Source organism: Denticeps clupeoides, chromosome 17 (genome assembly GCF_900700375.1).
Source record: "Denticeps clupeoides chromosome 17, fDenClu1.1, whole genome shotgun sequence".
Taxonomy (NCBI): Eukaryota; Metazoa; Chordata; class Actinopteri; order Clupeiformes; family Denticipitidae; genus Denticeps; species Denticeps clupeoides.
Genome location: NC_041723.1, coordinates 2,387,908 through 2,412,255, shown reverse-complemented (window position 1 = coordinate 2,412,255; position 24,348 = coordinate 2,387,908). Strand labels below are relative to the sequence as shown.

Genomic DNA, 24,348 nt, shown 5'->3' with positions numbered 1-24,348 from the left:
CACACACACAATAACGAGAGACCGACAACCAATAGTTTAGGCTATGCCACCATATTCACGAGAATCCATTTGCGGCTATGAAGAATGTCAAATTGGGAGTCGTCCATTGTCCATGTCCTTTAATTAAGCAATTTGGTCTATTGTTGGTGTAAAGTGAACGCAGAGTGTGTGCAAATTACACCGACAAAATCTGCTGCAGAAAAGCACCTTCGCCTTCTAATTATCAGCACTGGCCCGTCGGGGCGGGGCGGGGCCTCGCGTCTTTGCTCTCAATTTTAAGTCATGTTTGCAGTGGCCTCGCTGCCATTTGGCAAGAAACCGAAACAATACAGTGATCTTGCTAATCGCTGTGGTGCTGTGGTTCGGCCGCGCATCACGCTGGGGTCAGATGACGATGATGATGATGATGATGATGGCGACGCTTCCTTGTGATGATGTGCGTGTGACCGGGCCACACAGGGGAGGTTCGGGATTAACGCAACAGGATTAGCGCAGGTAATCGGGACGGGATTAATTCCTTTTAAAACGAGCCTCTCTCTCGCGGGGCCGGAGGGTTCTAGTCGACCGGCAGGCCCGGCGCCAGCGGACACGGACCGGGAACTGGGATTTTGCCGTTTGGTCATGGTGCCCACAGCGTGCACGGCAGCAAGCCACGACTTTAAAACCACCGGCGGGTGAAACGGATAGATACGGAGCCGCTGCAGCACCCCTTGGTGTCCAATCCTGTCTTTTCTGCTCGCCGCACGTGATCCGGTTCCCGGCACCAAAAAGGACAACAGTGGGACTGACTAGGCACGGCAGGGTACCCACACGCCGACGTCCCCGGGACGGAAAACAGCCGGGCTTTTACCGGAGATGCCGGCCTGTTCCGCCTTCGCCTCATGCTTGAGGATTGGAAGCAGCTGTCGCAGTCGTGGGCACGACCGGCGTCACCCCGTGCTGCCGTGGTGGGGTTGGCCGACGGTGGCGTGTGTGGGACGGAAAAGACGGGAACGACGAACCCTCAGCAGCGGGTATTTCTAGATGCCTTGTTTTTTCTTTAAGCGTCCCGTGTCATCCCGGAAGCGGCAGGCCGGTGCCTTTGGCCCACAGCACCTCGAAACTGAAGAGGGTCTCAGGCCTTGTGGCTTCGCTGACTCACGTCCACGTCAAAGGTTCACAAGACGTCATTTCGTGATCTTGAGACGTTCCCTCTGGTCCCCAGTCTGAAAGCCACCAGGTCACACCTGAGTCTGACCCCCAGGTCGGGCCTTTGCCTCATCTCGCCTCTTATTTGTCATTCCGTGTCCCGCAGAGTCGTATCGTTAAAAAAAAACTGAGTCACCCCTCGCTTCCCAGAAGGGACGCCTGATTCGGCCCTGCCCCGGCAACCGCGCTCGGAAAAGGCCGCGCACAACAAGCCCGGCAGGCAGCGCCGGCTCCGGGGCGGCGGAGCGTTTGCTCGGGGGACCAATCAAACTCGCAGGGCTGATGTAACGATTCCTAATGAGCTCAATAACACTTTCATTGTACGCTTTCCACTTTCTTAACCGGAGCGGCTCGCCGGCGGCGCCGTTGTTACACTTTGTGCGTGTTCCAGGCTTCCCACGTCTCCGTACAACAACCCTCCAAAAAAAAAAAAAAAAAAAAAAGTTTCTTCTGATGCAACAGGCTGCAAATTCTTATTCGGGATATATTCTTCAGATGCAAGACCAAATGCGTTACAAAACGGTCCGATGGCTGGGGAGAGTGGATCCGGGAAGGACCGCCATAGTCTCCCCCGCATCGGCCAATGGCAGAGTTGCGTCACGGTTTCGAGGTAAACAATAACACTCATCACACGCCCAGCCGGTCTGGTAGGAGGACACCGTGTGGTCTCGCTCAGGCCGTGGTTCGCCAGGAATAATTGTACCGTCTCATATGGCAGAGCGTAGGCCCGGCGCTGCAAATCACATGCGTGATCATGTGTCTCTAGGCCATGTAGAAATATAACGGGGAGGTCGTCCAGTTATCGCTTTCCACGTGGCACAACACAAGACATTTGACTGGAGTGACAGGCAACCGTCAAAACTCGTTTCGGCAAAGAGAGCGGCTCCCTTCGCCTCCAGTCATGTGCGTGTATTCTTTGGAAAAAGGGCCCGGCCTCCCCCGCCCCGCAGGGCCCTGAGATGGATCTCCGACGCGGACCACGCTGCGCCCTTTCTCCGTTTTCCTACGAAGGCTGCGGCTCCAGGGTTGCCAGGTCCGCCATCGGAAGCAAAAAGAACGTGACCTCTTCTTCCTCTTTATATATGTGCATTTTTAAGCATTTGGGTTCTGTAAAATAAAGTTGATCTGCCACTGTATCGTGCTCTGTAAAATACAATTTTAAATGATATTTTGCCTTTTATAACAAGTGGCGGGAGAGACCTGAGGTACATATAACAATATACTTTGTGTTCCACGCACCCACCCTGTCGGACCATGGCGTTGTCTTCTGTATATGCGACTACTAGCCAGAGCAGATAAAACCAAAAACTGAAATACCGTTTTTAACACCACATACAACGCCAAACGCCTCACTAAATGTAAATAAAGTAGCCACTTGTAAGTAATGGAAGTACGTAAGCCTGAACTACAACACCGCAAGGGTCGAGCACGCTTTCCTGAAGGCTGAGAAGAGAAACGCAAAAAGGGCGGATTTGGCAACACCGCATCAGCTCGGCTGACAGCCGCGCGCGGCGCATCCGCTCGCCTCCCCATTGACGTCACTCGGGTGTCACATGAACGCGCTCGTCTCCCTCGCCGCGGGAGAGTGTTGCCATGTCCGCCCGACCTACGCGAGTCCGGGCCCGAAACTTCATTCATTCGTTACTGGGCGAAACAGAACTCACTCTAGCATTTAGCAAATAATAATAATAATAATAATAATAATAATAATAATAAAAAAACCCACTTAAACGCGCCTCCTGCTGAATCTACGCGAGGAGAGTTTTTAGGCAGGAAGCCGATGTGTTTTGCATTTTGCGCCATCGGTTTCCTCCGTCGAAACCCGAAAAGTCCAGAGTTGCCGAATTTAGCGGGCATTTTACGACTCTGTGGTAAAATGGGCGAGAATGTGATCGAAGCGACGACTCCGTTTTTTTTTTTTTTGTTCTTTTTTTAACCCACAGCACCCACAGCCACAGCACGTAGACGCCTGGCTCTGTTGGGGAATTCTGCGATTCCCCAAAAATGGCAGCGTGCACTGCGAAACGCAAAGACTGGCTGCAGCCACATATATACATATATATATATATATAATAATTATTTTACATTGGGAGAAATGCCACATTGCTGGCCCGTCCGACGTTCCCCACGGCATCCGAAAGTGACGTCGGCGCCGCGCTCCGCTCTATTTCGGTCCCGTTGGAGGCTTTTTCTCGCGAGACCTGGCAACCCGGACGGACGGACGGACAGACAGGCGGGCCGAGAGCGAGAGACGGGAGGCGAGCGTCGGGGAGACGGGAACCATGTCCGCCCGCAGCGCCTGAACAAAAGAGCCGCTTCGCCTCGGGGACCGCGGCCGCGGATTCGTGGTTCGGACTGTCGCGGGGAAATGGACGCGGTGGCGGCGACGCGGACCCTGTGAGCGGCTCGAGTCGGTCGGTCGGTCGGCGGAGGGGAAGGACGCTCTTTCTTTTTTTTTTTTTTTTTTTTAATCTTTTTTTTTTTTTTTTTTTTTTGGGCGTCCGAGAGAAAGTCGCAAGACGAATCCCCGTTTCTGGGCCGAAGCGATGCTCTGATCCGCCGTCGTTTCCGCCCGTTCCGCTCGTACGTGAACCCTCCCCCGCGGCCTTCGGCTCCCGAGCCTCGGACCGACCTCCCCGCCAAACCTCCCCGCCGCGGCGCCGCGATGGATTTTAACGGCGGCGGCGAGCCGCTCCACAACAACCAGTTCTACCAGTCCGAGGAGAGCCGGCCCCTGCTGGGCGAGACGTGCGGCCCGCCGCCGCCGCCGCTGGGCGCCGGGCCGCCGTGCCGGAGGGCCGCGCTGCACTGCAGCGGCAGCGGGATGCGCTACAAGCTGCTGCAGGAGGGCGACATCCAGGTGTGCGTGGTCAAGCACCCCCGCACCTTCCTCAGCAAGCTGCTCACGTCCAAGTTCCTGCGCAGGTGGGAGCCGCACCACCTCACCCTGACGGACAGCGGCCTGGCCTCCGCCACGGTGGGTGTCGCCTCATGTCGCGGGATGTAACGTTCCGGAACCAAACATGGCGAATAAGTGACGTGTTTCGCGGTGCCGCGCACGTTTGGGTGTATTTATGGGCCCCGCGCCTTATTCGTGTGCCATATAAACTCCTGTCATCGGCTCGTTCAGGATCGTGGGGTTTTAGGGGTTTTGGTCTATGTTGTGTACCAGCCAGAGGGCCGCCTCTGTGAAGCATGGTTCCGATCGATATTTTGAGATGCCTCCGGACGACCCTCGTCCCGGAGCCGGAGGGATGGAAGAGCCTGCATTGTTCCTCCTCCTCCTCCTCCTCCTCGCAGTGTTCCTGGAAAACCTGCGGCCTCCTTTGTGCGTCAGAACGGCGGCATTATTGGACGAGCACAATGGCCGCCTTCTGCTTCGGCTCGACCGCGGCGTGTTTTCTCGAACCTAATCGGATTACGTCTGGCTCGGCGTGAGCTGCCGGAGTTGTAAAACGTTTTAATCAGCCGCGGCCGACCGTGTGTGTGTGTGTGTGTGTGTGTGTACAGAGGGAGGAAGAGGAGGAGACGCTTTCTGGGCCGCTGGTGGCCTGCGTTGTCCATCCAGACAGGTGACCGCTGACCTTTTGAACCCCCGCTCCACTTCACTGAACGTGGTGGAATCGGCGCCGCCCTCCTGTGTGAGGGGGTTATCGGGAAGATGTGCTCCGAATTGAGTCGAACCAAACACGTTTTCCACAGAGGCGGCGGCCTGTAGGCCCACCAGGATGAACAGGCCCCGCCCCATCCCGGCACGGAGCCTCCAATCGAGGCTCTTCTCTTGTTTTAATTTTCGCTCCCGGTGGCAAATTGTGGTTTTCCCAGGTCGGTGGCAGGGTCCTGTTTCTGATCGCCGCGGAAGCACCGCCGCTCTGTGTGTGTGTGTGTGTGTGTGTGTTTGTGTGTGTTGATGCCTTGTCGCGTTCTTTGAAGTCGCGTGGCCCCAGAGATGTGTGCAGCTGAGTGGCGATAATGGTGACCGCTTGACTGCAGCTAATGGCGTCTCTCGGCCGAAACCGGCATGCTTTGCTTGACGTGTGTGTGTGTGTGTGTGTGTGTGTGTGTGTGTGTGTGTGCGCGCCCATCATGTGGAATAAATGTTGCGGCCGAGATGGGCCGCGTTTTAGACGTTCCGGTGGCCTTTGAGGAAGTTCCGAATGAGGAGACGGCCGCATGTGCCGTGCTCTGGATGTGAAATTCCACCCCACTTCCGGTTGGGCTGGCTGTGTCGTCGTATCTTTACCGTGTGGGCGATTTTTTTTTTACACAATAGTTATTTAGATGAACTTGTAACCTTCTTATTGTCTGAAATATGTATAGAAGCTACAACAGAGTGAATAAAAAGATTGTATTTATTTATTTATAATTATTGTTTTATTATTTTTTGTATTAATAGTTGGGGGTCCTAGTGAACCAGAACTGATCACTTCATCGATGGTAGCATGGAAGCACGTTGTAAGTCGCTCTGAATGTAAAATGTAAATGTAAAAAAAAAAAAAAAATCCCGTTCGTCTCCGTTCATTCGCCCTATTTTTGGCCGCTTCGTGAGAGCCGCCCGGCCGCCGTTTAAATGGCCGCGGAAGCGACGTGACCGCCGCGTGGAAGGGCCTGCATCACGCTCTGCGTAATTGGCACTTCCTGTCGCGGCCGCCGCGGCTCTTCCTGTGCAGCGAGAGGTGCGGCGCCCTCGCATGACCCGGCCGACCGTACGGTGGCACCGAGGCTCCTAGCGTTCCCGCCCGCGGCCAGCCAGCCTGGTCTGCCCCCGCGTATCGTGTTTTTTTTTTTTTTTTTTTTTTTTGTGTGTCATTTAAAGTTTAAAGTGAAGTGATTGTCACATGTGATACACAGCAGCACAGCACACGGTGCACACAGTGAAATTTGTCCTCTGCATTTAACCCATCACCCTTGGTGAGCAGTGGGCAGCCATGACAGGCGCCCGGGGAGCAGTGTGTGGGGACGGTGCTTTGCTCAGTGGCACCTTGGCGGATCGGGATTCGAACCGGCAACCCTCTGATTATGGGATGCTTCCTTAACCGCTAGGCCACCACTGTCATTCGGAGCGGCGTCCCCTTCATGCTTTTTGCCTCACCCAAATGGGTGAAGGGTCGCGTTTGTACGTTTCTGGGGACGAGGGACGCTGTCTCCCGTCTCCTTCGAGCACGAGGAGGGCCTGAAACACGGCCCGTCTGAAGGCCGTATCTGTTCATCTGCGCCGCTAAACAGGACGCTGTCCTTTTAATAATTAATAAGCATTTAATAGACTTTCCGCCAGCCTGCAAGAGCGGCGTTTTTCCCGATTGCCGGCATCACGGGAGAATACCGCAGGATTTGTGGGGTTTAATTATGGCCGCCTTTGACCCCGTTTTTCTCCCTTTTGTTTGTCCCAGAACCCCGATTACAGGTCGCAGTGGGTTTGGAACACGAGCGCGGCGCAGCGTAAAAAAAAAAAAACTCCGGTCGGCCGTCGCAGCCCCGTCGGGCCTCTGGTGCGGGATGGGATGAAGCTGACGTTCCGTTATTTCCGTTTCGTCCTCACGCCTCGTCATGTGAGGCGCCGTGGAAGCCCCTCCGGACATCTGCGGCTCAGCTGATCGTCTTTTGTAGGCCGATCTTGCGGCCTTCCGGACGAGGAACGCCGCCCATGGTCCCGAGTATTTAAAAAACCCGCAGGATTTGTGTAGAAGTGCGAGTAAATGTGGATGTGAGTGAGTTTGGTGGTCGTGGTGACGGCGGCCGTGTTAAAGGCCAGGCGCTTTAGAACGAGCTGCTGGAGGTAAAATTTTAGATCTGTAGCGTCCCACGAAATCCGTTATATTTCATCCCAAATTCCTTTGCTTCCCGTTTTAATGGCCCTAAATTCCATGTTTTACATTAAAAATGTGTTTATTCACCTGAAAACTGTAATTATGGAGTGGGTGGGTTTAGCAAAACGCTCGGGCATTTACTGTAAAAAAAAAAAAAAAATGCCGTATTCACTATATATATTCGCAATATCGCACGTTCCTGCATTTCAAAATAAATCAACGTAAAAAAAACATTCAGCAGATGAATAACGGTTAAGGAAGCGGCCCCGTAATCAGAAGGTTGCCGGTTCGAATCCCGATCTGCCAAGGTGCCACTGAGGTGCCACTGAGCAAAGCACCGTCCCCACACACTGCTCCCCGGGCGCCGGTCATGGCCGCCCACTGCTCACTCAGGGTGATGGGTTAAATGCAGAGGACAAATTTCACTGTGTGCACCGTGTGCTGTGCTGCTGTGTATCACATGTGACAATCACTTCACTTTTTTTTTTTTTTTTTTAAATATTGGGGAGACCTGCAATGCAGGTTGCGTAATGAACTGGAACCATGATAATAAAATCACCTTTAGATTTAGCTGGTTAGTTTTGCCGGAACCGATCGGCAAGCGGTCCGGATTCGTCGCCGACGGCCCACTCCCACTTCCGCTTCCTACGACGGATTTTCCGTTTTATGTGATGGGCTCCGCAATTCCGGGAATCATGCTGATGAGAGCGCACGGTGCACACGGTGAAATGTGTCCTCTGCATTTAACCATCACCCTGAGCGAGCAGTGGGCGGCCATGACAGGCGCCCGGGGAGCAGCGAGTGGGGACGGCGCTTCGCTCAGTGGCACCTTTGGCGGATCGGGATTCGAACCGGCGACCTTCTGATTACGGGGGCCACCGAATTCAGCGTTTGAAATCTCTTGAGATCCCTGAAACGGGCCGCCTGCTCGTCTTTTTGCGCCAAGCGGGCCCGCTTGTTTCGCTGGGGGAAGTGAAATGTCCTGAGGGAACTGGACGTTCTGCCGAATGCTACCAGGCCGCCGGCAAGCAGCGTCGCCGGTTCCTGCGGCTTGTCTGTTTGATTTCGGGCGACGCCGAGACGCGGAACAAACATCACCTGACGGGTCGACTTGTTTGATCGTCGTTCGGTGGAGAACAGATGGAACAAGGAGGAAATGCACCCACAGACATTTTACTGGGGAATTGTGTGGATTCATGATCTGGTTTTATGACACTCGCTGATCTATTCTATGCACATGCATATTTAAATATAAACATTTACTTTAAACACCTAAATGTGAAGTAAATTAGAGTTTATTGTTTGACTGTTGTAAGTCGCCCAGATTGCTTTCAGGTGGCATCATGGTGGCTTTTGTTTGTCCATCGTGTGTGTGTGTGTGTGTGTGTGTATTAGTGAAAAGCAGAATGAAGATGTTGGTGTGAAGCCCCCCGATTGAACACCGGCATTTCTGGTGGAAGGTTCAGCCTGATTGGCGCTCGGGCCCGCTGGGTCGCGTGCTGGTGGTCTGCACTGCTCGCATTTGCATGAAGTTTGAATCTTCCTAACCTTGCATCTGGCAGTGTGATGACGTGTAGTGTGTGTGTGTGTGTGTGTGTGTGTGTGTGTGTGTGTGTGTGTGTGTGTGTGAGTGAGTGAGTGAGTGAGTGGCCCTTTTGCAGTGTTTGCAGTGTGCTGCTGGGTGTAGGTCTGTCTTCAACAAAAGTAAACGCCCTGTTGCTTGCAGTTACACATCTCTAAAAAAGAAAAATAGTTTAAACTCAGCAACTCACTCGCGTGTGTGTGTGTGTGTGTGTGTGTGTTTATTATTATTTTTTGTTAAATTGGTGTTGCTCCCGCTGCGGATTTATTGGAAATTGATTAGCATGCGCGCATCCTGTTTGTGCAGGAGGTACCTGCATGTTCCGTTCTGTCTCCTTTAATATATATATATATATATATAAATTTTTTTTCCCTATTCCATCTGGATCTCCCTGGAAACAAAAAAAAACAAAAAAACATATGTCTCCATTTCATCTCTTTGTTTCCATAGCAACGTAGCAACGAGAGAGGTTCTCGACTCCTCCTCAAGAAAGAACGGCATTATAAAAGAGATGGAGCCAGTCAACAGAATGAGGAAGGATGGAAGATGGAGGGGTGTGTGTGTGTGTGTGTGTGTGTGTGTGTGTGCGTGCTGGGGGGGGTCGGGCTTCCCGGTATGACCACTGTGCCCTAGTGTGTCGGTTATAGTATCCATGACGACGCTTTCTTCCCCCATTAACCCCTGCATTGTTTACATTTACGGCATTTACCAGACGCCCTTATCCAGAGCGACTTGCAATCAGTAGATACAGGGACAGTCCCCCCCCTGGAGACACTCAGGGTTAAGTGTCCTGCTCAGGGACTCAATGGTAGTAAGTGGGGTTTGAACCTGGGTCTTCTGGTTCATAGGCGAGTGTGTTACCCACTAGGCTACTACCATCCTACCAAGCACTGGAGCATTGTTCTCGCGCCGGCCGCCACTGTTTACTTTATTTCGGTTGCCGCGCAGGGCGGCCCGGTCGCACCTCGTCCCGCTCGGACCAGTTCCCGCCCCGTGGCGAGATGGGACGGGACGTGCCGCGGGGGGGGAAGGGAGCAGCGAATGGGAACAGCCGGCCGCTCTGTCACCTAGGGAGGTAGAGGTAAATAAAGCAGCGGAGCCGGGCCGCGCCGCCGCGGCGGGAGGGGGGAGCGTGGCCGCGGCGCACCGCTCTGTTTGCTCTGTCGAGGGAGAGATGCGGAGGACGGAACGCCGTGTTTGTTCTGTCGACCGGGGACGACGACTGGTCTGACTGGAGGAGGGGGGACGGGGCGGGAATAGCCCTCGATGTAACAAAGGAGCGAGACGAGGAACAGCTGACATTTTACACCATGTGACCAGAAGTCCTCCCCTTCCTATCTCCAAAAGGGTGGTAGTAGCCTAGTGGGTAACACACTCGCCTATGAACCAGAAGACCCAGGTTCAAACCCCACTTACTACCATTGTGTCCCTGAGCAAGACACTTAACCCTGAGTGTCTCCAGGGGGGGACTGTCCCTGTAACTACTGGATAAGGACGTCTGATAAATGCAGTAAATGTAAACCCAGATGGGCCCTGGTCTAACACTCATTCCTGGTCTTAAAGGACTAGTATGGTTTAAAAATAAATTAAATTCTGATTCGTAGATCAGCCGTGATCAGCTGCCTTAAGATTCTGGGTCACAGGGTCATGCCGATTCGTCTTCGATTTGAAGCCCGGTTTGTTTCAGAAACAGCTGCTCGCGTGGGAGTTTGTTCGTGGGGTGAGGATGGGACAGAAGTGGGCCGGCTGCTTTACTGTTCTCGTCGGGCGTGTCTGTTATCACAAGGTTCAAAGGTTCCATCTTTCTGAACGCTCGTAATATACGATTCGTGGTTTTAAGTTTACGTTACGATTTTCTCGTGTCCTTTCATCAAAATGGTATAGCTAAAACAGCATTTTATAACCAATACATTTTAAAGAATAAAAAAAAAATTGTTTTGGAGCGTTTCATGTGCATCTGGATGGATGTGAGGCTCATGTGACATGTGGAACTTCACCGTGCGAGTAAAACACCGGTCCAGTCCGGCGTCCCTCACCGCGGCATCCGCGTTTACCGCATTCTACGTAATTCCAGCTACGCTGTTCTTAAACCCGTTAATGTAGACACTGTTGTAAGGTGGACTGGTGTCTTCTCTCCCCCCCCCACAACTCCCCTCTAGACCATCAGACTGTTGGACTGAACTGACCTGAAGCCTGATACCTGAGGTCATACATGTTTTACAGATGCGGTGCAGCAACCAATACCCGGATCATCACACTCGAACCTGTATTAGTTACAGGGTTCCTACGGTCATTAAAAACCTGGAAAACTCATGGAATTTGAAAAGAGTTTTTTTTTTTTTTTTTTTTTTTTTTTTTCCCCCAGGCCTTGAAAAGTTTTGGAATACAAAATGAACCTATGAAGTCATTGAAATCTGATTGACCGATCGGGTAGGTGGTACCTGTGGTGGCTAGAAATGGCAATCGGTGTAAAGAGTGTTTTGGTCATTCGGCTTCACCATTCAGAGAGCGGCAGCTCAGACGGTCTGATCTGGAATTTGTCCCCTTATGACGTCATAAGGGGAGAGGTTACCTCCCATTTCTCATGCTTTTTCTGCCCGTGTGCAGCATTGCAGTCGCTGAGTGTTTGGATGTAAAAATGAGCACAAATTTATTTATTTGTTCAGTCATGTGAACAGTCATGGAAAAACGGAGACACGACTTCCTGTCTGCACCAAACATTGTGGTTGGTGGATGGTGTTGATGACGCTCAACTTCTATAGACCTCTCTCCTCCTCATTAGCATTTAAAGCTACAGTGGCTGAATTTCGGAAAGTGACTTTCAGTTATTAGGGGACAATGAAGACCTATTTAAAAGCAAAAAAAAAAAAATGTAAATTATAATATGGGACCTTTATTTCTGATTATTTTTATGTGCTGAATACAGAAAATCCCCAAATTGTATAGAATCACTTGCATCATACAAATACCTGGCATTTCACTGGCTTTATGGGGGTGACAAAGTCCGCTTTCAGTAGAATTGCCCAGATATTGTTTTATCCGGTATATGGTTACGCTAAAAGTTTCACCTTCCTGCTGCAGTGTTTATGGACACGTTACCCTTTCGAAAACCGTTTAAGCTTAACTGATGAACTTGTACACTACAGTATATACAGTCTACCGTTTATTGTTTAAATTTATATCGCAATATGAATTTAAAGCCATATCGCACCGCCCTATGTATAAAAAAAGTTGCAGAAGCAAGATGTTTGATGAACATCTGTTTGGTCCGCAGCCCACGGGCTACATGGAGTCGGCCCTGTCCTACAGCACCATCGAGGACGTCCAGCTGCTGTCCTGGGACAACGCCCCCAAGTACTGCGTGCAGCTGAGCTTTCCTGGAGGGACGGTTCTCCTGCAGGTACGGAATAAGAACTTCCTTAGTCCTTAAACACAGATAGACACAGTGGTGGCCTAGCAGGTTAGGAAACGGACCCGCAATCGGAAGGTTGCCGGTTCGAATCCCGGCTCGCTAAGGGCAATGGTTAAATACAGAGGACACATTTCACTGTGTGTCCTGGGTGCTGTGCTGTGGTGTGTCATGTGACCACAAATCCCGTTCTCTTCATGTTCACTTAACTCTGAAAGTGGATTATCTAGATCGTGGTTGGTTGACTTGGTTTCTGTCACTCACAGGCTGCTAATAGCTATCTGCGGGACCAGTGGTTTCACTCTCTGCAGTGGAAGGTACAGTTTCTGAACGTGTGTGTGTGTGTGTGTGTGAGAGTGAGTTTTTAAATGTCTTCAAACTCGCTGCTAGAAAAAAATCTTTAAGTACCGCAAGACCCTGAGTAACCCCAGCCGCTGGGACGTGGTGCTGAAGGAAATCAGGGCGCTGGTGGACATGGCGCTGACGTCCCCGCTGCAGGACGAGTCCATCCACCAGGCGCCCCTTCATATCATCTCCACCCTGCTGGCCGAGGTGAGAGACGCGCAGAATCGAACCCTCCGGTCAAACGCTCGGCCGCGTGTCCTGAATCGCGTCTCTTCTGTTCCAGAACACCAGCCTCAGCACCCAGGACCACGAGAACGTCATCATGGTGAGTGTGGGATGGGGTGTGAGGCCGTTTCTGTGCGCCTCCAGCGCAAACATTTTCCAAAGTGGTTTTGGTGTGTTGTGGCAATTTTTCCAGTGTCAGGGTAATGGGTCATGATGGTGATGACGCTGTCTCTCTCTCTCTCTCTCTCTCGCTCGCTCGCTCTCTCGCTCGCTCTGTCAGGCCATCGCTCCCCTCCTGGAGAACAACCATCCCCCGCCGGGCCTGTGCGAATTCTTTTGTAAGGTACGTGTGCACGCGCTCAGTCCATAACCCGGGTCACTGCCAACAGTACCCCGGTGCAGCTGTTCATGTAATACTGAAGTGTGTGTGTGTGTGTGTGTTGTGTAGCATTGTCGGGAGCGCCCACGGTCGATGGTGGTGATCGAAGTGTTCACCCCGGTGGTCCAGCGCATTCTCAAACACAACATGGTGAGTTGACTGCCGGGTCCGCCCGCGTCGATGTGTGTGCGCGCCCCGGTGCCAGCGGGCTTTGGGTCTCACGGTCCCCGCCTGCACCCGTCTCCCCTCAGGACTTTGGGAAATGTCCCCGGCTGCGCCTCTTCACTCAGGAGTACATCCTGGCCCTGAACGAGCTCAACGCCGGGATGGAGGTGGTGAAGAAGTTTGTCCACAGGTGAGCGGCGGGGCCTTCGGTTCAAAGTAAAACTACTTACGGGGTGTCGGTAGCCTAGCGGGTAACACACTCGCTTATGAACCAGAAGTCCCAGGTTCAAACCCCACTTTACAACCACTGTGTCCCTGAGCAAGACACTTAACACTAAGTGTCTCCATGGGGACTGTCCTTGTCACTAATGATTGAAGGGCGCCTGATAAATGCCGTAAAATGTAAAGTTTACAGAATTCCAGTCTTCGCTAAAGCGATAGTAAAGTTTTTTCTTCCTACGAGTCAGGGAATTTCTGGAATTTCATTAAAGGCACTGCCAGACAGGGCAAGTCAGGGGAACTCGATAATTCGGGTGCCAATTTTGTTAATAACAGCAGTAGCATTTATTGCAGCAGCCAAAACCTGACGTCTTGTTGCCAGTGAGGGTTTTTGTTTGAGTCGCGTACGTCCGTACGCCTTCTAACTAGCCAGACGAGTGTGAATTTCAAGATGTTTGGCTGGGGAATGAAGAATTTAAGTGGTGGATCACCCAGAGAGCTAAAATGAAAGATGCCAGGGATGGGCTTGAGGTTTCGCCAAGCTGCTGTTTTGAATTCTGCTCGGCACCCGAACGTTATATATCGAACGTACGTTTTCTTTTTGCAGCATGCACGGCCCCACCGGTCAGTGCCCTCACCCCCGCGTCCTTCCCAACCTGGTGGCCGTGTGTCTGGCGGCCATCTACTCCTGTTACGAGGATTTCATCAACAGGTGAGTCGGGGCCCCGGCTGATCCGGAACCCGCTTCCGGAACATTCCTTGGTGTTTGTCTGAGGTGCTCCGCGAGAAAACCGGCTACGTAAGCGGGGAGTAGTGCGGTAACCACATCGCATTCTGTCCGAATTTGTAGTTTATCAAGGGACTGCAGTCCTTGCACGTCTTAAGTAATGTGAATTTTTTTACTGAGACAATGACGTCTGTTTTTTATTTTCTGTAAAAAAAACTAAATTCAACGTTAACGGAACCAAGAATCCCTCAAGACGGGCTAATGTGGACGAAGTGGGGACAGAATGGGAGTGAGTTGTTATTGCGATCGAGTGTGGTGACGTGTGATATCGACACACGCAGCTGGAGTGTTTACCTCATTGGGCCGCGCCCATGGGCCCTCGGCCCCCGTCTGGTATTTTCCGTTCAACGCTCAGTCGGCCCCGACTCGGGGGACCGCGTCTCAACGCTGTGCTCCCAACAGAGCGGCCCCGGGGCCCCGAGATGGATGTGAATTTTCCACTCATTCGTTCTGTTTTTTTACCATAAAGACGTCCATTTTGAAACGTAATAACAGCTTCAATGCCGTTCATTTGAAATATTGTATGAATTTAATGGTATTAACATAGCTGGTTTTACACTCGCTATGAATCAGAAGTCCACAAAGTCGCAGGTTCAAAACCCCACGTACTATCATCCAGTCCGTGAGCAAGACACTTAACCCTGAGTGTCTCCAGGGGGGACCGTCCCTGTAACTACTGATTGTAAGGCGCTCTGGATAAGGGCATAAAAGTAAACGTACGCTCACACATCAACGCCTACTGTGCGGTACGAGACACATGATCGCTTGAGGCTGGGAGTGTCTTTTGTGCATCGAAATTTTTTTGTTCTCTTCTCACAGTAACCACAAAAAACTTGAATGGTTGTCCAGCACATTCAGGGAATTTGTATAAAGTTGTTCTCGCTCCGTCATTAAAAACTCTCAAAATGTATCTGCAGCCGTGATAATTCCCCAAGTCTGAAGGAAATCCGGAACGGCTGTCAGCAGCAGAACGACCGGAAGCCGCCCATGCCCCTACGTCTGCTGCGCCCCGAGCCGCCGCCCATGCCCGCCTCCCTGCTGCCCACGCCGACGCTGTCCCCGCCCCCGACGCTGCCCCTGTCGCCGCCGCCGCCCTCCATCGTCAACTCGAGCGAGATCCTGGTGGAGCTGGAGCGCAACAACACTGCCAACGCGCTGCGGCGCGGCCCAGCAGGGGGCGACAGCGAGCCCAACCTGATCGACTGCCTGCTGGTCAGCCCGGCGCTCAACACGCTGTCCATCCAGCTGCCCGCCCAGGCCGACCGCGTGCTCGGCTGCTTCGCGCTCATCCTCAAGATGCTGTGAGTTTGGCCCCGCCCACTAACCGCCTCTCCACCTGCCGTTTTCACGCCTCACTCTCGGAACAGCTGCAAAGATGAAAGATGGACGCATGATAAGAACTGAGTGACGTTTATATGAGGACTGTGTGTCTGTGTGTGTTTAGTTAGATGGGTGAACAGCTGTAAACATCTGGTGTGTGTGTGTGTGTGTGTGTGCGCGCTCGTTGCCGGGGTTTGAGAAGGTTAAGCTTCGCACACGCAAACTCTTAGCTTTGTGTGTGTTTCAAATCTGATCTTTCATTTCTCCTTTTGCAATATTGTGCTTTTGTATGTGCGAACTTCAACTGTAGTTGGACGACCAACTAATTCTGAGGACACGGTTCCCTGGTTCTCTTTCGTACACACGATGTTCCGCCACGTTCCTCACTCTGAACCCTTCTGTTCTTCTGCAGGTCCGACTACGACGACTGGAGACCTGCCCTGGCCAGCCTGCTGCAGCCCATTCCCTTCCCCAAAGAGTGAGTTTCATTACGACCGCCCAGTGTCAACACACTGATCCCAGATCAGTGCTTCAGCACTAATGCCTGTTTGTTTCTTTACCAAACCTCAATACCATTTGTTTTTGTTTTGTTTTTTTTTTTACTTTGTAATTTTGCATATCCGAAATGTATGTAGGGTAGGTCTTTTATATGGTTTTGTTATCATTTCTATGTGTATAATCTATTGAAATATTATTCATGTATTAAATTGGTCCCACATCACTGTTGTTAGAGGCGACTTTTTGTCGCGTGTCTGTACCGGAGGTCGGGGGTTGTGGGAGTCGAGCTGACGCGTGTGTGGTAGTCGGCGGCCCTGTGGGGGGGGAGTCACTGGCCCCGGGGTGCGGCCTGTAATTGGCTGCCGCCTCATTAAGGCGCACCTGTGGGGAGGTGTTGTTGATACGGCGGCGGGCGGAGCCCTCCCGCGCAGAGATGCTAATCCCAGCTAATCTCATTAAACGGTGCAACAACATGTAGACGGCGGTCCCACCGCCAAGACCCAGACGAGCAAAAACACACACACACACACACACACACACACACACACACACACACCAGCTTACACTAATCACAGACGTTGAAACGTGGTACAGACATCGTGTACTAATTTGCGCACACACAGCTGTATTTGGGGCAGTGGTGGCCTAGCGGTTAAGGAAGCGGCCCCGTAATCAGAAGGTTGCTGGTTCGAATCCCGATCTGCCGAGGTGCCACTGAGCAAAGCACCGTCCCCACACACTGCTCCCCGGGCGCCTGTCATGGCTGCCCACTGCTCACTCAGGGTGATGGGTTAAATGCAGAGGACAAATTTCACCGTGTGCACCGTGTGCTGTGCTGCTGTGTATCACATGTGACAATCACTTCACTATTTTGTATTTGTATTTCTGAATCCGAACGTCCCAGTCGTGGATGAACCCGAACTGGAGCTACAACCGGGCCGGGTGGCAGATCTACAGAACGTATTTAGTGGGCCATGTTGTATTTGTACTGCAGGGGTGGCGTGGCGTCCGCTTCTCCTGAATGCGTGACTCATAAAGTGCTGATAGTGTCCATGTTGGCGGTGGGCGTGGTCACAAGACGTCCAACTAAAGTGAAGTGATTGTCACATATGATACACAGCAGCACAGCACACAATGCACACAGTGAAATTTGCCCTCTGCATTTAACCCATCACCCTGAGTGAGCAGTGGGCAGCCATGACAGGCGCCCGGGGAGCAGTGTGTGGGGACGGTGCTTTGCTCAGTGGCACCTTGGCAGATCGGGATTCGAACCGGCAACCTTCTGATTACGGGGACGCTTCCTTAACCACTAGGCCACCGCTGCCCCCTGTGCACAAGGGGACGTCAGGAGTGTTGAGAACGGAGGACAGAGGGAGGAGATGGACGCCGTGCTACTCGTGGGCATGTGATGTATTGACTGGGGCGGGTTTAAATCGTCCAGAGTGAGGAAGTAGGGTGTCTGAGAGCTCCGCCCCCTTTTAAACTTTCTTTATAAAACCCCGTTTAACGTTCTTGGCCTGGGTGACGTAAATGAAGTAAAAACACTGGGTCGGTAATTCGTTACCCCTCATAATACGGACTAATACGGACGGACAAATTCTGAGACACTGGGGAAAATAAAGCCTTTTATCGGGTTATCTCTCGTCATGTTATGCCCCCCCCCCGTGCCGATAAGGTGTGTGACCTGACTGGCATCTGTTCTTCTCATTCACAGGGCCCTTGCACACGCCAAGTTCACCAAGTAAGTCGAGTTTGCGCTGCTCGGACGTGTGGGTTTTCGCTTTGGTTTAGTTCCGTTTGCCTCCCCCCTGTACATTTTTAAATGTTTTTTTTTCCTTAGGGAGCTGAAATACGTCATTCAGAGGTTCGCGGAGGATCCCCGACAAGAGGTGAGAGTCGTGCCGGGTGCCGGTCGGTGGGATTTGGTGTCGGAAGTGTACAGGTGTTAAGCGTGCGTGTGTGCGCAGGTCCACTCCTGCCTTCTGAGCGTACGTTCCGGAAAGGACGGCTGGTTCCAGCTCTACAGTCCAGGAGGCGTGGCCTGTGATGATGACGGCGAGTTGTTTGCCAGTATGGTAAGTGTGTAACACGTACGCCGTGTTCCGCGCGGTATGTGCACGCGTGTCACGTTTCAGTTTTTACAGACGTGTTGACCGACGACAAGATAAATAACGTTCTGCACCCATGTTCTCAGGTGCACATCCTCATGGGTTCCTGCTACAAGACCAAGAAGTTCCTGCTCTCCCTGGCTGAGAACAAGCTGGGGCCGTGCATGCTACTGGCACTGCGTGGGAACCAGACCATGGTGGAGGTGTGTGTGTGTGTGTGTGTGTGTGTGTGTGTGTATATATATATATATATATATACACACACACAACCGCTAAAACAGATGATTTATAGACACTGGTGTTAAGTGTAGTAGGGTTGTTAAAAAAAAAAAAATAAAAAAAAATAGATACTATAAAATTTTGTATCAATTTCAATACCAATTAGCACTGGTATTGATTCGTTTTTGCATTTGCCGGATCATGGATGTTGGCGGCAGACTAGAACAGTTTTCAACAGGCTGTCTGAAGGACCCAAACTTTACATGAGAGAGACCAGCATTTCAGTCGAGTTCAGGCTCAATTTCTTGCATTTTAGTCTGGTTCGGCTCTGCTTGGGTCGGGTCGGGTCTGCTAAGACGGTCTTCAGGTCTATAGTACCAGTCCTCTCCACACGATTCGCTGCTTGTAAATTTGTTTCAGTGATTGAAGTGTTTTGCATGTTGTAAATTTGTTTGATTTATATGCAAATTTTAAAGTAAAATATTAGTTTGATTTGCAATTCTCAGCCATTGTCGCCAGTGATGCATTTTAAATCGTTTTAATTCATATATAAAACCAGAACACCATATATATATATATCCTGTGTGTGTGTATATATGGTGTTCTGATTTATTTTATATTCTAAAATATTTATTATAAGAATATAATATTAAAAAATAATATATACATTTTGTATATTTTTATTTAAAACAATATTTATAAGCTCCCTTGTGGTATCGAAAACAGCATAGAGGTACCATTCTTGAGATTTCAGTATGACGACAAGCCTACAGTGTAGTAAACTGTGTTTCAGATCCTGTGCTTGATGCTGGAATATAACATCATAGAGAATAAAGACACGCAGCTTCAGATCATCTCTACACTGGAGAGCACCCAGGTTGGCCTGCGGATGTACGAGCAGCTGTGTGATCGACAGAGAGAACTGAAGGAGCTGGTAGGTTCTCACACACACACACACACACACACACACACTCTTGTTGCTGTACCCCATCTCTGTCTGTGGTGTTTCCAATTGGCCTTGGTTGTTTTTATTGACCCCGTATTTGGTGACCCATTTAAGTGACCGCTGCCACCTGGTGGCAGAACCACACTGTTGCTCAAACGACGTTTCTGTCACTTACTACTTTCTCTCTCTTTCTCTCTTTTTTTTTTGCAGCAAAGAAAAGGTGGACCGACCCGACTTACGCTGCCCTCCAAATCTACAGTGAGTTTTCTCAATAACTAAAGCACTCAGAAATTGTTGCTATGAGGCCTCCTGCTCCACCTTTGGGATGGATGTTGCTCAGATACATGCGCTCATAACACATTGCTGTTGATTCACTTCGGTCGCCTGAAGCCATGTTCTCTCTCTCCCCATCTCTGAAGGACGCTGATCTGGCTCGCCTGCTGAGCTCCGGTTCCTTCGGCAACCTGGAGAACCTGAGTCTGGCCTTCACCAACGTCACCAGTGCCTGTGCTGAGCAGCTCATAAAACTGCCGTCGCTCAAGCAGCTCAACCTGTGGTCCACCCAGGTCTGTGTGACGACAGCTCCACACCACTACAGCTGTGCACTTCCACTGCGCTCGGTCCGCACCCGGCTTTCTGATTGGCTGGGAGGACTCTGATCCTGCGTCTCTCTCTCTCTCTCTAAATCCGTTTTATTTGACCGTACTGCGTAGTTCAGGATTCACCAGTGCACACTGGATCAGAATGATTCCGCTTCTGTAATGAAGCCTCCGTAACTGCTCTGCTTGTGCGTTAGACAGTTGTGGCCTAGCAGGTCAGGAACCGGAAGGTAACTGGAACAGCCAAGGTGCCACTGAGGTCCCCTTTTATTAAGGACTGTCCCGTATGGGGTGTGTATTGACAAGGATCTTATGATACGAGACACGGATCATGATAAGATTATATCATGATATATTGTGATAATGTACATATTGCGATATTCTACAGTTCACAGAAAATGTAAAACGGGTGGTAGTAGCCTAGTGGGTAACACACTGTCCTATGAACCAGAAGACCCAGGTTCAAACCCCACTTACTACCATTGTGTCCCTGAACAAGACACTTAACCCTGAGTGTCTCCAGGGGGGGACTGTCCCTGTAACTACTGATTGTAAGACTGGATAAGGGCGTCTGGTAAATGGCGTAAATGTAAATGTAAAAACAGCTGATATCTGTAATCAGTCTCTCTTGTTTTGTGATTTCACTCTGCCTGAAATGCCAGTACCCAGCTGTACAGCGCCATCTACAGTAGTGGAGGTTGTAATCGCACACTGGTCCTCATCTCTGCTGACCTCACTAAAGAAAACCCTTAACAGCACCACCCGGTGGACTAAATTTGTATGCAAAAATATTGATATTTGATGTCCCTGTATCGATATAACATTGGCGTGAAAATATCGCAATATATTGCTGTATCGAAATTTTCCAACACCCCTACCGTCCCCACACGCTGCTCCACGGCGCCTCACCAAGGGTGATGGGACACATTTCGTTGTCACCGTGTGCTTTGGTGTATCACAACAACAAAAAAAACCTTTCACATGGTGACCTTTCCCTTCAAGTTCATCGTTGCTGTGGGAGGTTAAAGGTCACTGTTGCCATTTCCTTCCGAATAATTACCTACCTCTGTCCACTGTGTTTCAGTTTGGGGACACGGGGCTGCGTTTGCTGTCGGAGCACCTGGCCTGTCTGCAGGTGCTGAACCTGTGTGAGACGCCCGTTACAGACGCAGGCCTGCTGGCCCTCAGCTGTAAGATCACACACACACACACACATTTTGTCTTTATACAAATACCATTTTCTTTTTGAGGGTGTGAACGTCATCTTCAAAGCATGGATCCCACGGGTCAGGGAATTTCAGTAAAGGGAATTCCGGACAGGGAAAATCAGGGAGTTTTAATTATTTGTGTGCCAAGTCAGGGAATTTTGTTAATAGCATATAGTGCAGTAGCCAGTGAGGGGTTTAGTTTCTCCAGCTCTAAAAATGGCAAAAACTTTTTGAATCCTGAACCGCCAGGTGCGACTGAGGTGCCACTGAGCGAAGCACCGTCCCCACACACTGCTCCCCGCCTGTCATGGATGCCCACTGCTCACCCAGGGTGATGGTTAAATACAGAGAACACGTTTTGTTGTGCCACCGTCAAGCTGACTATACTCAGCAAGAATGACGTAAATGCAGTTTTGAGTTTAAATGCCACTTTCTGCTGGACGTTTCTTTATACGGGAATTTAAAGTCTGACTTGGAACCCTGTCTAAAGTGGGGATTAGAAAAAAAAAAATGCCTCTAATTTACTGTGAGGACGTCTGATCTATAAACACACGCTTACACCTACATACATCACTGTACTCACTGTATACTCACATCTGTATCATCGGTGTGTCAGGCCTTTTAATCCCCTCCCTCTCTTTCAGCCATGAAGAGTCTGTGCAGCTTAAACATGAACAGCACCAAACTCTCGGCCGACACCTATGAGGACCTGAAGGTGGGACGCACATACACACCCAGCGCTTGTGTAAACATGCAGATGATTTCTGTCTCACTGCTGATGTCCGTGTCGTTTTGTTCCCCCGGTTCCTCCCTCTGCCCTGTTAGGCCAAGCTCCCCAATTTGAAGGAGGTGGACGTCCGCTACACCGAGGCCTGGTGAAATGAGTCCGCCGACCGCACAGGACCTCTGACTCGGTCACCAACACGCGTTTTTCTGACATCAGAACTTGTAGAGACTTGTGACTCGTTCATACACTTCAACCTCGGAACCCTGCGGCCTCCCCCCCGCGAATCCGAGGATCATCTTTCCTACAAAAAAAAACAAAAAAAATCGTCCAGCAACACAAGGACCTGTTTGTAGTGAGATCTAAATGTACGAATTCTTTATAGTGCTGCCATCAGCCAACGAGGACCCACTTTCTAGCAGCGTCACGGAAAGGAATCGTCATCGTCCCGCGTTCTTGTCACCCTCGACCCCTTTGGTTTGACCTCCACCCACTGCCCGGTCTTCAGCCATCTGAGCAATGTGATGAGGGTCCAGCCCCTTCAGGGAGAGAGAACCAGAACCACATTCCAGAACTGTGTCCATGTTGTCACTGATGTGGAAATGCAGATGTTCCACGGTTAAAAAAAAAAAAAATAATAAAAATAAAAAAAATTAATAATAACAATAAAAAAACAAATAAAACAAACAAAAAAAATTGGAATTCTTCAGCGAGGACGTCTAAGTTTGCACCTTTGCTAAGAACAGTTTCTCGCTTCTTGATTCTCAAACTCCACCCCCTGCCCCACCCCAACACAAAATAACTTTTCTTTTTTTTTTTTTTTTTATCAACTTGAATGAACATATTTTTCCAGACATCTCTGCTTTCATAAATGGAGTGTTTATATAGAACGTATATAAAAATATATGAATATATATTCCCTTTTGAGAATTTCAGGCAGACATTTCAGCCTCATGGTGGAGTTCTGTTTCCTCTGATTGTTCTTTTTGTGTTCTGTGTACATAAGGTTCTGCTTTTAAGGCCATATTTAAGAGAACTGTGTGTGTCTGTGGTGGTCTGGGACCTCCGCGTATTTATGAATCTTCTGTTCTTTTCGCCTTTCCTCTCCTGCCATGTGATGGTAATGTTCCGATGTAGGCCAGCCTCCTGCGGCTTCGCGTGTGGCGGCGTTAGGGTTCGCAACTGTAGTGTGTAAATACCTGTTTCGTGCATTTCAGCCATTGGCTGTGGCCGCCAGATGGTAAAAAAAAAACGTAGCAGAAAATCTCATCTCTCTTTCTCCTTTTTTTATTATATATTTATTTGTCAGGTTGTTTTTTTTTTTTTTTCCCCCCCGTTTGTTTGTTACTACTCCAACATGGCGACCATATTCACTGCTCTGTCCCTGGACTGACCTGGTCAGTGAAGGACGGCGCCAGCCTCATTTTTGCCGTCCTTCTGTGCATTTCTGGGCGTTTCCTGGACCTGTGGCGCTTCAGCCTAGGGTCAAAGGTCGCCGTCCACTAGCTGACTGGTTATGCATTTTTTGTGCCATGACCGGACTCTGCACTGAACAGAGCTGTGTTGGGTGCCCATGCAGTCACATCCTGTGTAATGTAGGAGTGTGTGTGTGTGTGTGTGTGTGTGTGTGTTCCTTCGTCCAGCCTTTTCTCTGTATCTCTCTCGTGGGAGACCACTGTTGCCTTCGTCATGCGGATGCGTGCTTGTGGTGGATGGTTTTTATTTCTGTAAGTTCACCTTCATTTATTCTCAATATTTTGCAATCGTTTCATTATCACTTAAATCCTGAACGTGTTGCCTGTGTGTTTTTATTTAGTTTTTTTTTTTTTTGTTTGCATGTGTCTAATAGTTTTTTAAAATAATAATAATAATAATAAAAGGATCACATCACTTGGCCCCCATGGCCACCTTTGACCTCAGTGGCGACAGGATTCAGCCGGCGGTTTTTCCGCCGAGTGACTTTTGGCAAGACGCTGCGTGTAGCGCTCCTGTCTGGACGGTTTGTGATGGTGGACGTAGGGCTCACTGATCTGGGGACTCCCGTTAACGCTGGAGATGTACCCGGACCTGCTCATCATATCTCCATCCTGTGGAGCGTCGCGCTTTTATTTATTTATTTTTTTCTCCTCCCCTCCCGTCTCGTCTCGTCCCCTCTTCTTCTGTTGGAATGGGGACTGCGCCCCAGTCTTAATCGCCTGGCGGGGAACCCAATGCCACCGCAGTCGTGTACATAAACGGACCGTGTTCCCCGCGATTGCTGGCGTCGCTGCAGATAGGACTTGTCCCCCCCCCCGATCTCCTCCTCTGTGTTCTCTGCCGGGTTTTCTGCTTCTGCTGATCTGTGGCTGTTGTAATGAAAATGCCAGACCTTCGACGAGAAAAATAAGAACCTACGATGTGAAATCATTTCAATCAGAATAAACTGTCTGTGAATATGTTCCAAAATATGTTCCCACCGCTGAGTTATTCTTCCTTCATAAGAACACACGTACACACACACACACGGCTGTACAGTCTGACCTCCACATACATTTTAAACCTCTGAAATTGGTTCACGCCGATTGTCATCACTGAAGGTACCATTCATTTAATAATTGAGCCAGTCACATGACCCAGAATT

At 50.4% G+C, this 24,348-nt stretch overlaps 2 protein-coding genes across 4 annotated transcripts in view; both read left to right on the top strand.

Moving 5' to 3' along the window:
• The window catches only part of LOC114766810 (protein brambleberry-like), a 480,412-nt gene that overhangs the window by 260,409 nt on the left and 195,655 nt on the right, over positions 1-24,348 (top strand). The gene's annotated exons all lie outside the window — the stretch shown is intronic.
• On the top strand, positions 3,696-24,173 carry cmip (c-Maf inducing protein). Of its 3 annotated transcripts, none has more exons than XM_028958042.1 (21): positions 3,696-4,165; positions 11,852-11,977; positions 12,253-12,303; positions 12,377-12,538; positions 12,615-12,656; positions 12,837-12,899; positions 13,005-13,085; positions 13,187-13,290; positions 13,927-14,031; positions 15,024-15,407; positions 15,839-15,904; positions 17,639-17,665; positions 17,765-17,813; positions 17,892-17,999; positions 18,119-18,235; positions 19,045-19,185; positions 19,408-19,455; positions 19,617-19,763; positions 20,881-20,986; positions 21,649-21,719; positions 21,830-24,173. In XM_028958042.1, exons 1-21 carry the CDS (start codon positions 3,854-3,856, stop codon positions 21,881-21,883), a joined length of 2,364 nt encoding a protein of 787 aa, XP_028813875.1. In that variant the 5' UTR covers positions 3,696-3,853; the 3' UTR covers positions 21,884-24,173. The 3 variants fall into 3 exon arrangements, with proteins under 3 accessions (XP_028813875.1, XP_028813876.1, XP_028813877.1); XM_028958043.1 differs by lacking the exon at positions 3,696-4,165 and adding an exon at positions 7,814-9,131; XM_028958044.1 differs by lacking the exon at positions 3,696-4,165 and adding an exon at positions 10,948-11,007.

Excerpts from the sequence above, each read along its gene's own strand:
- cmip (XM_028958042.1), top strand. The coding sequence starts at position 3,854 with ATGGATTTTAACGGCGGCGGCGAGCCGCTCCACAACAACCAGTTCTAC. Across the intron at positions 13,086-13,186 it reads GCATTCTCAAACACAACATG|GACTTTGGGAAATGTCCCCG; the intron begins GTGAGTTGACTG and ends GTCTCCCCTCAG. Across the intron at positions 15,905-17,638 it reads CCCATTCCCTTCCCCAAAGA|GGCCCTTGCACACGCCAAGT; the intron begins GTGAGTTTCATT and ends TCTCATTCACAG.